Source organism: Alnus glutinosa, chromosome 9, assembly GCF_958979055.1.
Source record: "Alnus glutinosa chromosome 9, dhAlnGlut1.1, whole genome shotgun sequence".
Classification (NCBI taxonomy): Eukaryota; Viridiplantae; Streptophyta; class Magnoliopsida; order Fagales; family Betulaceae; genus Alnus; species Alnus glutinosa.
This window is the reverse complement of record NC_084894.1, coordinates 1,766,342-1,782,723: the sequence shown is the minus strand read 5'-3', so window position 1 is coordinate 1,782,723 and position 16,382 is coordinate 1,766,342. Positions and strand designations below refer to the sequence as shown.

General features: G+C 32.7%; 1 protein-coding gene and 1 long non-coding RNA gene across 2 annotated transcripts; both read right to left on the bottom strand.

Annotated features, from left to right (window-relative positions):
- Positions 1 to 6,582: 6,582 nt before the first annotated feature.
- LOC133877378 (uncharacterized) lies at positions 6,583 to 7,606 on the bottom strand. The gene is made up of 3 exons (XR_009901735.1): positions 7,537 to 7,606; positions 6,707 to 6,784; positions 6,583 to 6,609 (listed from the first exon to the last, which is right to left on the bottom strand). It is a non-coding gene; the product is annotated as an uncharacterized LOC133877378 (long non-coding RNA).
- A 1,703-nt stretch (positions 7,607 to 9,309) lies between these two features.
- LOC133877192 (beta-glucosidase 13-like) lies at positions 9,310 to 14,743 on the bottom strand. The gene is made up of 13 exons (XM_062315445.1): positions 14,582 to 14,743; positions 14,397 to 14,466; positions 13,613 to 13,671; positions 13,403 to 13,478; positions 12,322 to 12,399; positions 11,972 to 12,059; positions 11,549 to 11,804; positions 11,058 to 11,173; positions 10,414 to 10,631; positions 10,295 to 10,326; positions 9,992 to 10,094; positions 9,759 to 9,867; positions 9,310 to 9,495 (listed from the first exon to the last, which is right to left on the bottom strand). Exons 1-13 carry the CDS (start codon positions 14,741 to 14,743, stop codon positions 9,327 to 9,329), a joined length of 1,536 nt encoding a protein of 511 aa, XP_062171429.1. The 3' UTR covers positions 9,310 to 9,326.
- Positions 14,744 to 16,382: the final 1,639 nt, after the last annotated feature.

The following is a 16,382-nucleotide window of genomic DNA, read 5'->3' as shown; positions in this document are numbered from 1 at the left end:
ATTAAGGGTATCAGTGGATTGTAAGCCCCATCAGTTGATGTTGATTCAAATTTATTGTCCTTTTAATGGCAATGATATGGACTAGTTTATTTGCAATACTATTTTTTTTTTTAAAAAAAAAAAGTAAATTTATTGAAAATTTTTAAATTATAAAAAACCAATATTGAAATTATTTGTAATCAATATATATACTTCTTTCTCAAGCTAGCCATCAATATATTTATAACGCACGTGATCTTTTTTAATATATATTCCAATTTTCACATCATGCACTTTAAAATCCTAGAGATCTAGTCCATAATAATAGCTGATTGGATAGGGAAATATATTTTTTCGATAACTTTATTAATATATAATCAAATTAACCTTGCGTGTTTAGGATTTGCGTGCTCCCTTTTCCAGTAATCAGTCTTTCATAATGGGATCCACCTATACAAGATTAGCTATGTAGCTGACCTGTTAGTCCATTATTTCTAAATTTTTCTCTTTCTTTTTCACCGCTTTAACATGGTAAAGATAGATAATTAGGTTAGCCATTGAACTTGTCGTATCCATGCACGTAAGCCCATAATAGTTGGTGATTGGATTGGGACAAGGCTCTCAATAACTGGGCCTCTTTGGATGGAGTCCTAATTAATTTTGGAATGACTTTAGTCTTTGAAATGCTAGAACTTTACTTGTATCATACTTTTATATTACCACTCTTTTCAATAATAAAACCAACACGTATGTACATATATATAAGCTAGAGCTCTTTTCTCTTTCATGTGTTAAGCCACGCAAAAGAATATTGTTGTTGATAGTCCGTCATCTTGTTGACTATAATTCTATTGTTTGGTAAAAGGAACAATTGTATTGAATATATCAATTAACTTCAAGCAATTGTCTTCAAGCAATTGTTTAATTTTCCCACATATAAAAATGACATGTGTCATTTAAATATGTGAGAATCATATTTTTTTTATTATTAAAAAATCATGTAAGAAGTACATGCTATTTAAATAACATGTGCTTCTCACATACCAATGGACACATATCAATCTTATATGTGGGTTGTAGGAAATTTCCTACAAACCGATTTGTAGGAAATTTATGTCCTATATATATAGGGTTAATTATAGTTTTTGTAAGAACTCAGTCCCACATTAAAAAGATGATTGGCACATATAGAGCGGATGGATGATATATAAAAGAGCTAGTGGATGTTAAATTTCATATTAATTTCTTATTATGTAAGACTAAGCTTTATAATCGATTATAAAAAACCCGAATTGTAACTTGAACTAGCTAGTTTTTTTTTTTTTTTCGAGTGCCTCTTTCTCAAATCTCACATTGGAAATATGATTAGCCAACGTAGAGCGGGTAGATTATAAATGAATTCATGGGTGCTAATTAATCGATCTCATGTTGGTTTATTTCTAGATGAGACCGAACTTTATAAGCGATTCTAGAGAACTCTAATATTACAACTTAACTAGTCTTTTTTTGAGTGATAAAGTATATATGTCACCTCTTTCTTACATATTTGGAAAGATATATATATGATTAGCCCACGTAGAATGAGTAGATTATAATTATTCACGGGTGCTAAATATCACGCACGTTAGTTTCTTTTTTAGGTAAAACTAAACTTTATAAACGATTTAGATATAACCAACATTTTTCTTCGGTCATTACAACTTATCCTGCTAAGCTTGATCAAAGCATGGGCTGTCTCTTTCATTAAACAACGTACTACGTACGTTAGAATCTGCCTAGCTAAAATTTTACTCTTTTTACGGGCAGCCTCAAAATTATGAAACGAGATTAAGATTTTCTTAATGTAGTCCATACGACTCCATAGGATAGGATAGACACTATGGCATTAGATTCGACCACGCACGTTGTTTTAATTTGATATTAATATTATATATGAGATGCTTGACTGTTTTCAAAAAAATAATAATAATAATAATAATTTATATTAATATTGCATATGATCATCACTTTTGAGCAAATCAAGTTTTTATAATCCACAGAATCTTAAGATTATATTTTGTCTTGTACGATCGATTTCTTTTATTAATTAAGCAAACGGATTTACTTTAAAACCTATATTTTCTTATGTTAAGTGTAATCAAGGACGGAACCAGAAAATATTTTGACCAGGGGTCGAGTTGTCAAGACATGAAATACAAATATATTAAAATATGGGTAGGGGTCAAAGCATGAATAAGAAATATATTAAGATTGAAGATGAAATAAATATATAAAAATAAAATTAGCATTAATTCAATTTTGAAAAAAAAAAAATCACGAGAAGATAATGGCAAATCGAATGACTACTAAAAAAACAAAAAAAAAAAAAAAATGGTTTTGTCCCTGCTTCAAAATACTTGATTTTCACATGTATTTTGAAAATGAAATAAATTTCTTACGAATGGAATTGTATGAATTTCACAAATTGTCTCTAAAAGTATCATATATGAGTCCTTTAATCATATGAAAAACACATTCTTTTTTTTTTTTTTTCTATTAATGCTATTAAAAATACATAAAAAAATTTCATGCTCTAAAAACAAATGCCACATACTCTTAAAAAAAAAAATACACTAAAAATTTATGTACTCTAAAAAGACAAGTTAGTTTAATAAACAAAATGAGGAAAAATTTTCCGACCCGGGCTGGTTGGGCAACCCTCCAAACAAAAAAGTACGAGATTTCCACTCCAAAACGGACGTGTTCTTCTTTGCTACCTTTTCCTTCCCCAACCTATACTCACATAGTCACACTTTCCCAAATACAAACACATATTTTCCTCCTTTCCAAATTGAACACCCAACCACTTGCCCCGAATTTGGATTTCCCAGGGATTTGTCTTCTCCTCTCGATTCCTTCTCTCTTCTTCCACTCTGCCAGGCATGCGAAATCAAACTCAAACCCTTTCCCCAAATTCCCTCACAAGTTTCAGTTCTTTATGCTTCCAAGCAAGCTCTAATTCCACACACTTTCAAGTTTCAACCGTTAACGCTTAACCTGCTTTCATTTCTTTGTTCTCTATACACAATAACCAGAAACTAGTCTATTTGAGGAATTCTTGTTCTTTATTTCCATTCTAAATAAATTTTTTTTTTCAAGAAATTGAGGGGGGCCATGGCCTCTACCGCCCCCCCCCCCCCCCCCCCCCCCTCCTTCCTCCGTCTCTGCGGTGTAATTAATATTTTAATATAATGAGACCACGTAAAATACTTTAATTAAAAATAGTAGGCGAATTGTAACTCAAAATATCGGCTTTAAAATCATGGTAAAGAACGGAGCGGAATGACTAAAATATAAATAAAGGATAAAAGATAGAAGATAATTTTAAAACTAACAGAGGTCATGACCCCCCTTGATTTATATGTATTTTTTCATTAATCATGGTACGACACTAATTATTTTAAAAGTTTAAGATAATAAAAAATAAAAATTTAATAATTAATTTAGTTAATTGAGTCTTGAAAAATCTTCAAATGCCTCTCCACTTGGAACCTATCCAAACTAGACAACTGTCTATTTTTTAAATTGATCTCTGCCTTCTATAATGAAAAGGAAAATGTTAGAATTACAACATCAACACAACAAGTGCACAACAACCTCTCATAAGAGGGTGGGCTCTACACACTGGGATCTACTTTCATGTGAAGGGTTGTTGTGCATTTGTTGTGTTGGTGTAGTGCAGGAATCAAATCCCTATAGTATAAGTAGCATTACGAGCAATTTGAATATCTATTTAGACATGTAAGTTTCGCATTTGCTCTCTTTCTAGAGCTGCTCGGCATGCAATACGCACAACTAATTTCAACTTATGGTCATTAATTCTTGAATTATTTGAATCACCTCCACAGATTAATTCAGTTGATAAAATGTTTTAATATTATTTTAGAATATGTGATTTTTGCATGTATTTTTTAAAATAATAACTAACCCAATCTAGTCAATTAAAATATATTAATTATATTAAAAATACATATAAAAATCACATGGTTGAAAAGCAAATGTCAATTTAACAAGCCCAATTGAATAATTGACCAATTAATGCTATGGATTTGGAGCCAATTAATTGGATTGGGCTGCCACTTGATCTTTCAAAGAACTTATCTAGAGCCAAGTAGTCGGATCGTTAAGGCCTATGTGACTTGGGCCAACCACAGCCCCTACCCTTTGAACCTCAAGTTCTACCACTAATTAGGGATGTTTGGGTAACACATTTTTTTTATTATATTTTATTATTTCTGAAATACACGTTTAAATTGCTTTTCTAAATTTGAATTGAATTATGCTCAAGTTTTATTCAACTTTTTTTTTTTTAATTTCGTCTCAAATTTTCTAAATCATCCAAACATAATTTCAAAAAATAAATTTTATTAGTATTCGCAATTTTGAATATAGTAAAGAATAATAGAAGATAATACCAAAAAATCGTATATCCAAACGTACTCTTACATTTTCTAAAAACATTTAAAAAACCGATAATAAGGATAAAGTTATCCTCCAAATTAGGTCTGTGAAAATTCAATTTATTAAATTAACACATATTCAAAATGCATAAGATTCTCGCATGCACTTTTAGAAATCAATTGACCACCGGATAATGGGAGATGGCTTAAAACCATACAAGAGGTTAATCATAACTCTAACCTTGAAGATAATTTAATTTCTAAGAGAGTTCTAGCAATATTACAGTATTTTCCACCTAAAAAATTCTAGAATTTTTCTCTCCACAAAGAGTAAACTGTAGCAACAACCGTCAACCTGACAACTAAACAAAGAAAGGACTTCTCTTCAAAATCAGTCACCATCTTTAAAGTCTATCTTAAGCCTTGATTTAGTTTTCTCATGGGCCTATAATAAATTCCTTACTTTATTTAGCCTACATAACCTTATTTACCACACCTTAACTTCTCTATAAATACCTTACATTGTAAAACTATTTCAAACGGTTGAATACAAAAAAGATGTAGTCATAAGGGCAATTCACAGTAATGGACATAAGCCTCTAAGGCTTAACCACCCCAATTTTTATTTTTTTATCTCTTTTCTCTTTCTTTTGCTTCTTCAATTTCTCCTTATTTTGTTCAAACAGCTGGAGTTCAACTTGAAATCAACCTATTGTCAAATTCTCCCATTCCACAGCGTGAACTAGCTAGCAATTTCTTCTCTTTTTTTTTTTAAAAAAAAATTAAATTAAATCTTTACAGTTTACAGAAAGTGGTTAGAGTTTCACAATATTCTAATGATTAACATAAAGATTCATATGGTTGATCATTAATATTTTACGCCATACCAAATATTCAAAAATGAAAAAAATATTTTACGCCAAAACAGACGGTGTCTAAATCCCCTCGGGAGTGTCTTTACCCCATGGCTCATTAATGCCCTAGCTTGATTTATCTAGCACGGGAAAAACTATTTCTTAAGAGCATTCCTAGCAGCTTACCTTTCATTCCCATCCATTTTTTCAAAATGTAGGGAACAAAACTACTTTTTGATTCCCTATAAAAAAAAATACTCCGTAACAGCTTCCTTTTACCTTTCCTTATATCAATAAAATATATATATATATATTTTTTACTTTTACTTTATTTTTTTTTATTTTTTTTATTCTCTCTCTCGCTCTCTCGTCCTCTTCGTCACACAAATGCAAAATCCCAAGCCCCCTTTCCCCAGAAATGAGCCAAAGCTGGGTTTGACCAAAGGTGAATCAATCCTACGCATCTTGCATCGAATCAATAGCTACAATCCAAGATGACCTCTGTCTCTCCCCTTCCAATTCTTGTAGTTGATTCTCAATCTCTCACTCAAATTAGAATATCCAAGCAGAAGCGGCCATGAATCAAGTTGCTCTGCTGCTTTTTAACAAGAAATGAATATGAATGTGGAAAAGGGAAAAACTTTAGAGAGAATTCAAAGAGTTTGGAAACTGGAATGAGCATCCCACGGAACACTTCACTCTGCAAACAGTTTCAGCCCACACTCACCTCCCAATACAAAATAAACAAAACATCGTACTGCCAAAACCTCCTCTTCCTTTTCCATTCACAGGAACAAATGTTATGAATCCGATCTTGGTGACATGTTTGATTTTGGCCGCTTATTTTTAAGCTTGAGCTTGCTATAAAAGTTCCAGCCTAATGTGAGCTGTGAATTGTGACTTGATCCAATTCCTTCCCGCCAGTATATTTTCCCACCTTCCGATTTTTCTCCTGTTGCAGAGAGGTGGCCATGGTGGTCTGAGTTTGGGTGAAGAACGGACAGCCATGGACGAAGAAGAAGAAGAACGGACGATGAAAAGAAAGAATGAAGAAGAAAGGAGTGGGGTTGCGTGGAAATGCATGACAAGAGAGAGTGTTTTCTTTTAAGAGTAATGCTACACATCATCCCCTTGTCCTCCTTTTGTCCTCCCAAAATTGATGTGGCTCTTAAAATCACCATTGGATCAAAATTCAATAGTGATATATTAAAAATTCAATGGTGATTTTAAGAGCCACATCAATTTTGGGGGGACAAAAGGAGGACAAGGGGATGATGTGTAGCATTACTCTTCTTTTAATGATCCCAGTGGGAAAAGTGTCACAAAGGGCTGTACACCTGCATTCATCAGTCATGTATAGCAAACTATAGCGACTGAATTATGACCTCATTATGTTAAGTTGATGACACATAATTAATAACAATAAATCATGACCTTTTGCTACTAGCTCATTGATGAGGTCATTGTAATATTTTATTCCTTCTCTGTTAACACCCCCACTTAGTTTTCCTTCTGAAATAATTATGGTGCGTTTGGGTATTGAATTTTTAGAATTAGAATTGAATTCTTATTCTAATTGCGAAGTTCGAGGCAAAAAGTTGTGTTTAGGTGTTGAATTTTTAGATTAAAAAATATTATTTTTAATAGTAAGAAATGATTGGAAGTTTGAAAAGTTGTGTATAATGATTGGTATTTGTGAAAAGTTAGGTGAAATAATGATTTAAATAATAATTATTTAATTAAAAAATAAATATTTTTTCTTTTTAAAAGAAAAAACAAAATTAAAATTAAAATTTTAAAAAAAAAAATAGAAGCAACCGGCAGGTGGCCGCGCGGCCACCCCCAGTGGTCGGGGGAGGCCGCGCGGCCACCCCCAGTTGTCGGGGATGGCCGCGCGGCCACCCCCAGTGGTCGGGGGAGGCCGCGCGGCCACCCCCAGTGGTCGGGGGAGGCCGCGCGGCCTTCCCCAAGTGGTCGGGGGTGGCGCGCTGCATTCATCAATCATGTATAGCAAACTATAGTGATTGAATTATGACCTCATTATGATAAGTCGATGACACATAACTAATAACAATAAATCATGACCTTTTGCTACTAGCTCATTGACAAGAATGTATACTTGTCAATGTAATATTTTATTCCTTCCCTGTTAACATCCCCACTTAGTTTTCCTTCTGAAATAATTAGAGCTCCAAAGTGAGATATACTTGATAATTTTCATTTTTATTTCAAAAAGTTGGGATTAATAAAAACGAGAATTCTACTTGGTAGCAATCGAGACCATGAGATTGAGAATCTGTATGCATCTAAACCCATCTCTTTCATAATTCCCACATCTTCCGGTATCATATAATCACAAAAAGACAAGTTACAGAAATTCTGATCAAAATGTATTTTTTAGTTGTCTTATATATATATATATATATATATATATATATATATATATATATATATATATATATATATATATATATATATATATATATATATAAGAAAATTTATTTTTTCAAAAAAAAAAAAAGAAGAAAATTTATAGGTAATTAATTAGGAGTTGATAAATTAAAGTGAATTTTTGTATTCATTTTTTTTTTTATTATGAGGGCGCTACCTACCTTGCAGCGATGATATTGATCAGTGGCTACATCTCCGTTGCTTCCATCCGTTATCCTACCTGCAATTACTTTCATCTTAAGTTAACATTATATTTAGGGGATAGTAAAGGGTTTTTTTTTTAAAAAATTTTTTTTTAAATTAACTGAAAAACAAGACGTTGAAGAAAGCCAAGCAGTTTCATGGGCGCCGGTACTGCTAGTACTCAATGAGCCAAGAAGCACCAGAAGGCCTAAGATCGAGTAGATAGCCTTCAAACGCCATCATAGTTTTGGTTTCCCTGGGTGGAATTTTTTCGTTGGCCTTTTTGTAGTGGAGCACTAAAAGAAAAAGAAAAGAAAAGAGAAAAAACAAAACAAAATTTAAATGATTATTGGTCTCTCAAAAATAAATATACATACAACAAATGTCTGGGCCGGATTTACATTTCTTGCTATGTTATCGAGACTAAATTTCCTTTTGCAAAGGCCCAAAGATCAATCTTCCCCTCTCTCAGCTCGTTTGGGCCAATCTCTCTCACAACCTCTCTTCCTTTGTTTTTGCAGGTCCAAGACTCGGGCTTGCCTCGTGCATGAGTTCCCATGTGGCTGCTTTTTTTTTTTTTTTAAGTACGAATTCTCATTCAACAGGACAGGATACAAACATTAATGGAAAGGGGTGGGTTCCTAACATTAAACCCAAATTTGAAAAAAGTAGTACCAAGAAAAGTATCACAAAAGAAGATAAGGACCTCAAAGGAGGTGTGCTCATGGCAAACATGATGGAGAGAAGAAGAGAGGGGAAGAAAAGAGGGGAGGAGAGAAGCTCCAAAAGCTTGGAGCTGCTCTCCCATGGCAAGTTTGATGGAGGGAGTTGCAGAGAGAGTCGGGGGTGAAGCCTCAAGGATTTTTCCCATGTGGCTCTAATTTGATGTTGAGTTTGAATTTTGTTTTTGTCATTTACGTTCTATTTTAATTAAATATTTTATGTATTGGGTCTTACCTATTAAGGGAGAATCTAAGCCCGCTCGTGAGAAGAAGTATTAAAATAATAATTAAATGATTAAAATCAATCATTTTGAAATAAGTAATGATTTAAGAAACTAACCTTATCATCAATGACCTTGCCCTATGGGTTTTTCTTACTATACATGTCTTTGCTCCCTTCTCTCATTGTCTTATTATCTTTGATCTCTTAATAAACTCACCTGATATATAGTTCATATATTAGTGTCATGTGACACAAAATGGATTAAAAAAAATTAAACAAAATTTGACAGGAAAATTTAAATATTATGCCATATAGTGTAATATTATTTTTGCATTGATTTCTCAAAGTTGAAGTGTCTTCTCATGTAGAATGTATAAATCCATTTCATGAGTCTGTACAAACAGAAATCAAACTATTTATAAAGCATATAGATGGAGAAGAATTATTAATACATCATGAGCATCAATCGTTATGTCTATTTCGTGAGGAAAGTCTTGAACCAATGGGCTGAAAGCTTAGGGTGTCTTTTCAATCCGTTCTTATAGTCTACGTAGTTGATGCCAAACCGAACTGTGTAACCTGAGTTCCATTCGAAGTTATCCAACAATGACCATGCAAAGTATCCTTTAATGTTTACACCTTTCCTGTTCCCAAAACAAAAAAGCCAGTAAGATTTGAGAGCAAGAGAGAGTTATTGTTAAAGGGGATCCATATTTTTAGCAATTCAAACTGCAACTGTGAAAGACTTCTTTTGATTGAGTTCACATGTCTGAGCAAAAAATGTGCTACTCAAGATTTGTATGGGTATGAGAATTTCATAAAAAAATTCCTCACGTTTGTTGCTTGAATTGCTAACAATTCAAGAAGTAAAACTGTTGTGGATCTCTATTCATTATTAAGAACTTACTTGATAGCCCTCCAAAGATACCAAAGATGGCTATAGTAATACTCAATTCTTTGGTTGTCCACAAGGGCTTCCTCAAGCGACAAGGTGGCATTATTGACCTCATCAATACCTACAATATACTTGTAGATATTTAGGTTCAAATGGGACATCTAATGGTACCACTTTGTTCCAATTTGTCATGAAGTTATGTGAAAATAATTGAACCAAAAAAACAAAATATATATGAAACTTACCATTCTCGGTAATATATATTAGCGGATTATGGTACTTCCCCTTGACATAAAGCAAAAGATGCAAAAGTCCTCTAGGGTAAACAAAGAGCCAACTTGATGCAGCCTGTGATTTAGAGAAACTTTTAATTATATAGATAATGATGATTTAACATTGGTCTCGAAACAAAGGTTTTGAATTCAAACTTTATCTCTGTCATTCATCTTCTATTTTTAATTAAATATTTTACATGGGAAAGTGTTAGGATATTAATTAAATTGGCTTCAACATGGTAAAAAATAAATGTTGGTAGATTTAGCACACACCTGTGGACCAATGGGGATCCCATTGCGCTCAGCTGCCACGACAAAAGTTAGTATAATTAAGATACATAAGAAACCCGGCCATAGAAATTGATTCAAAGTACTGTTGTATATCTACTTACTGGTGAGATTAGCAAGAGAATCTGTCAAGTAGCTTGGATTTCCAGAATTAAGGTGAGGTGAGTTGGCTACATAATTGGAAGTATAGTAGTTTAATCCAATGAAGTCAAATGACCCTTTTAACGACTTAGATTGCTCTTTCATAAACTTGGGTAATCGCTTTCCAACAAGAGATCGCATGCTATGGGGATAGTCACCATTTGTCAAGGGATCCAAAAACCTGTAGTAAACCACGGATTATTATAGTTTAGAGGTAATTTGATCATTTCACGTTTGTTTGTTTGTTTTTATTTGAAAATAAATTTATTATTAACATATTACCATTTTTATTCAAATTAACATGAAAATACGCAACAAATTCTTCAAATAAATGGTTTGTTTGGGTTTGCGGTTTCAAAATAAGCAATTTTTGAAAACGCTGTTAAGCTATTGGTAAAATTGCAGTGTTTTTAAAGACGCACTCCTTTATTTGTGATTTTAAAACATATATTTTTCTATATTTTTCAAACTCTAAATTTTTTAGAAACAGATTTTCAAATGATTCATTTTTTACCATTTTGTTTAAAATTACACTTCTAGCTCGCAAAAATTACAAGGCCAAACAGGCTCTTACTATACTAAAAAAAACAACCAAATAAGAACTTACCATCCCAACATGAAATCAAGGGCACGTAGCGCGGCATTACGGTGGTGCCTGGCAACAGATAATGGCACCATCCAGTTGGAATTTAGCGTAATCCCAATAACACCTTTTTGTGCTGCCTGAACAAAATGAACATTGGTTAAGAAATACTCCCAATTATGCAACAGCAGAGCAAAAAGAATTTGTACTTGAAGTTCGAATAATAACCAATTAGCAATATGTGTGTAACAAAAACTGTATCTATCAAATTTAAAAAATTTCTGTTAAGATTGACAAAAAAATTGGCAGTGTTTAATAACATTAGGATCGATTAACAGTTTTTTACAGGATCCACAAATCCAACACGAATTCAACTCGAAATTAGGGGGTTGGAGTTGAGATCATAAAAATGAGATAAGATATTATATAATTACCCCTAACTAATATAGGTTTTTCATATAATTAAGTACCCAAAAGTTTTGAATATATATATATCATTTAGAGTAAGATGGAACCTGGTAATTATGCTTGTAAACTTGAACAGCAGCTGCATGAGCAAGAAGTTGGTAATGAGAAGTCAAATATGGTTCTGTGCCTGAATCTCCACCGGTGCAGTTCAAATTTTGCCAACTGGAACATCGACCAGGTGCTATTTGCCCGCTTGCATAACCACCATTGCTGTAGCTCCATGGCTCATTTAGTGTGATCCAATGCTTTACACGATCACCAAATTCCTTGAAGCAAAGCTCAGCATACACCTTAAAGTCATCACTGAAAAGAAACGTGCTCAGAGGTTGCAAGTTGAAACCCATGGGGAATATGATATTACTATTACAAAAAGGGTGGGGGGGGGGGGGGGGGGGGGGAAGTCGATCTACTGATCAGATGGACAAAATTAAGGGGAAAATAAACAATGTGATCTTGAGTTAGTCACTTACACAATTTGAGGACTTAAGAAACCACCATACTCATCTTCTAACGCTTGGGGAAGATCAAAGTGAAAAAGTGTCACAAAGGGCTTTAAACCTTCATTTAGTAAGAGACGAGTGAATTATAAGCGCAAGATATATAGGTGGACGACATATGATGGAAGATAAATGTTATTCTTCACATTCATTTATTACACTTATTTTATACTAGCTGACGTGAGATGATTTAAGTAGCTAGCTTTCTATGTTAGCTACTACTTAAAACATGTCATGCACGTTGGCCGGTATAAAATAGGTGTGATAAATAGGTATGAATGATAATATATATTACTTGTGATGGAATTATGATATTGTATGACCTTTATGCAGAAGCTCATTGATGAGGTTGTTGTAATATTTGATTCCTTCCATGTTCACACCCCCACTTAGCTTTCCTTCTGAAATTTAGACTCCAAATAAACTTGTTATAATTTCATATAGATAGCGTTAGAATATATTATGAGAATACATTTTAGATTATGGGATTTGATTTTAGCATTGAATATTATATTGTAATTGATTGTAACATCCTAGAATCATATTTGATTGTACTCAAATATGATTTTATTCTCTCCGCCTACTATTTTGTATTCTCTGTATCTCCTTATAAATATGAACATTTTGTATTGTAAATATTATTAAGTGAATAAGAGCAAAATATAGTCCTTGTGGCTTTAACGAGTGGACTTAGGTAATAGATCGAACCACGTAAAATTCTTGTCTTTTTTTTTTTTTTTCTTCTATTTATTTTGCTATTTATTTATTTTCTCATTTCCATATAGAACGGTGTTACGTACTTACGTAACGTACAATGGGAACTTGACAAGAACGATAGATATGATAAGATTTTTTATGAATTCTAGACCTCCGATGAGCAATTAGAGGAATCTGAACTCACAAACACAATGATTCATAATTTACATAATTGATTACTTTTATTCAATAATAAAACAATATTTAAAAGAATGAAATACAATAGAAAATAGAGTCCCACATAAAATAGAATTTTCATTTGACCCATAACTCAACAACCTAACCTGCTGACAACAGACTCGATCTTAAAAAATATAAAAGAGATAAACCTAATCATATCCAAATAATAACATAAAAAGATAAACATGAGACATCTACCCACACAACAATAGTAAACTAATAAAATAACTAATGAACTGAATAACTAGTAAAGCAATAAAACACTACTAAACTGAATAACCTAATAGATAATACTTCCTAATAGATCCAATACCTAACAAGGACTATACACCTTACAAAGGGTCAGAAAATAATATTGATATCAAATTAAACCTTGATCATATATATTTTGATTGTACCCTATTTATTATCTTTTTATTTTATCTGTATTTTTATGCAAGAAAGTAGCTTGCTAGAGATTAATCTTACTTGGCAACACTCGGGACCATGAGATAGAGAACCTGTATGCATCTAAACCCATCTCCTTCATAATCCCAACATCTTCCTATAATATATAATATGAAAAACAAAATTGTTATCAAATTGTCACGAACCTTAAACTGGCATAAACCATTAGAAAGGTGATCAAAATACAAGTGACATATATGTTCTTTAATTTTTTTATTATGTGCTACATACCTTATAGTGATGATATTGATCAACTGCGACATCTCCATTACTGTCATCCTTTATCCTACCTGCAATTTCATATAAATTTTATATTATTAAGATATAAAAGATTTATATGCGTGCCCTACTTTGAGCCATGCTTTTGAAATATTAATTAAATGATTAAATTTATTGCTTTTATCACATTTACTTTTTAAATAAGTGATGATTTAATAGGGTATCAGAACAAAAGTCATGACTTCAAACCCTTACTCTAGACTTTGCCATTATTTCAATAAATATTGAGAGTACGACGGTAATGTGTTGCATGGACAAGCACGTGCTTGCTCCTATAATACTACAAGCTTGGGTCTCAAGTCATTGTGACTTTAATTTCTATCTTCATTTAAAAAAAAAAAAAAAAAAAAAAAAAAAAAAAAAAAAAAAACAGCAAGCTTTTGGAATCCTCATTAGTTATATATCTTGAATTTTCCATTCCCATCTCTACCCAAAAACTTAAAAAAAATATATATATATATATATTTTTTCTATGCTTATAAGTACTAGCTAGTATTTAACCCAATATCGTATATATATATTTAGCTAGTATTTAACCCAATATCGCATACAATATATATATAAACACTTTCTCCACACAGATCGAATAAAATCTAGACTTTCGCCTGCGGGCGTGACCATAATAAATTGTTTGGACTTAAGTGATCGACTTGCTACTCAAGCCGACCTGACGACCTCTATAGGTTAATGTTGCATACAATATTGGTAATTCATACTTTGAGAGAGAGAGAGAGACCTGGATATTTATGGGCGTAAGTATCCCATATACTTGGTCGTCTGCCACCTTCATTTGCTACACCTTCATACTAGATTTTAAAAATAAATTGGCATATATACAGACAGGCAGATATATGCTATGCTTGCTTGACATCTCAGGACACTTTATGAAACCCTATTATGATACAAACACGTAGGACTTACTTGGTAAGACGCCGATGCCGTTCCGAAAATGAAACCCTCCGGAAAAATTCTCCGGTTGAGTGCAGTAGTGCTATGGCTTGGTATAACAGCAATGCTTTTCTCAATTAATGAGCCAACAAAGACCAGGAGGCCAAGGAGTAGTAGATAGCCTTGAAATGCCATTCCTGATTTTAGTTATTATGGGAAGGAGGCACTGTACGTCAGGGCCTCTTATAAAGGAGTAGAATGTAGATAGCCTTGAAATCCCAAACTGATTTTGGTTATTAGAGAAGGGAGGCACCGTCAGGGCCTTTTATAGACAAGTGCCACTCAAAAAAGAAAGAAAGAAAAGGCAAATGACTCATAAGAATAAAAAAAAGGAAGATAAATGACACCCAAGCATTCTTATCCGTCCCCAAGAGATAGTTTAATCGGCTGGGACCACGCCTCATGAAGCGGAGGTCACTAGTTCGAATCCCCCCTCCCCCTCTTGTGTGGACATGTCAAAAAAAAAAAAAGCATTCTTATCCGGCTCTCTATTAATTACTACTTGATGCGGGTCAATTTTATTAATTTTTTTAAGATCCATTTTATTTAAAAAAATCATGTCTTTTGAATCTAACATTGGATCGAGACAAATCTCATGGCATTTAAAAGCTTATTAATAGAGTTTCAATTTTGTATTTCATGAAAATTTCGTAATTCTAATGTTTATGAAGAAAAAGTTGTCATTTTGTATTATTTGTACTGAAAAGTGTTTTTATTTCGTTTTTTTCTAATTTTTTATGGTTCCGAATTTAGGAACTATATAAGCCTATTAAGATGGCTTTATCCTACAACTTATGTATTTTCTATCAATTTATCAATATAAAACACTATATAAACGATTTTCTATCTTTTTTTAACTTTTGCCTTGATTGCTTGATAGAATGTTGATTTGAGAAGAATTATATTTCTATTGTTGCTTGACCCCATGAGAAAAGCAAGACATCGAAGAAAGCCAACATTTAGTGGAAAAGAAAAAGAATTCTATAAAAATCTCTCTCTTTTTTTCCTTTTTAACAAATAAGTAAGCAGATTGTAACATTTAATGCAATATGACATAATATATATCATTGATTACCTGCCGAGAAACTGCTCCGGTTGAGGGAAGGAGTGAAGCAGTATGATGGGCGCTAGTGCCGCTAGTCAATGAGCCAAGAATTAAGCACCAGATCGAAGGCCTAAGAGTACACAGTTTTTCAAGCTATAGTTGAAGTTGATCATATAGTTCGATCTTAATACTCCTATAAATAGGAGTATGTTATATTGTAAATATTATTCAAAGACATAAGAATAAAATGTAGTCATTTAAACTTTATCATGTTGACGTAATCCTGCATATGGATTTTATTTTATTTTTTGCCGGCTTTTGTATTTTATGGTGACCGTCCCTTGGTGTTTTGCAGCGAGATTCGACTCTGCGGCCGAATCCGACAGCCCCGTCAGCAAACTTTGGGCCAATTTTCAAATAAAGAAATAAATAAATAAAATTGAGTTTGAGGAGATGTTACAATTGAAGACTATCATACTTGAAGATTGTGACCTAATTACAGTTAATGACTATCACCTAATCGTAGTTGAAGATGGTGACCTACGGTCTTAGCTAATTCTTCTATAAATAAAAGTCTATGACCTAGTTACAGGTCCTAATTTTCCTATAAATAGAAGTACTATGTTTTATTGTAAGCATCCCTCAGAGACCAAACTATATAATTCTTTGTGTATACTTATTTATATTCCGCATTATATTATCTTTCCAATACGAGGAATCTATCCTGCC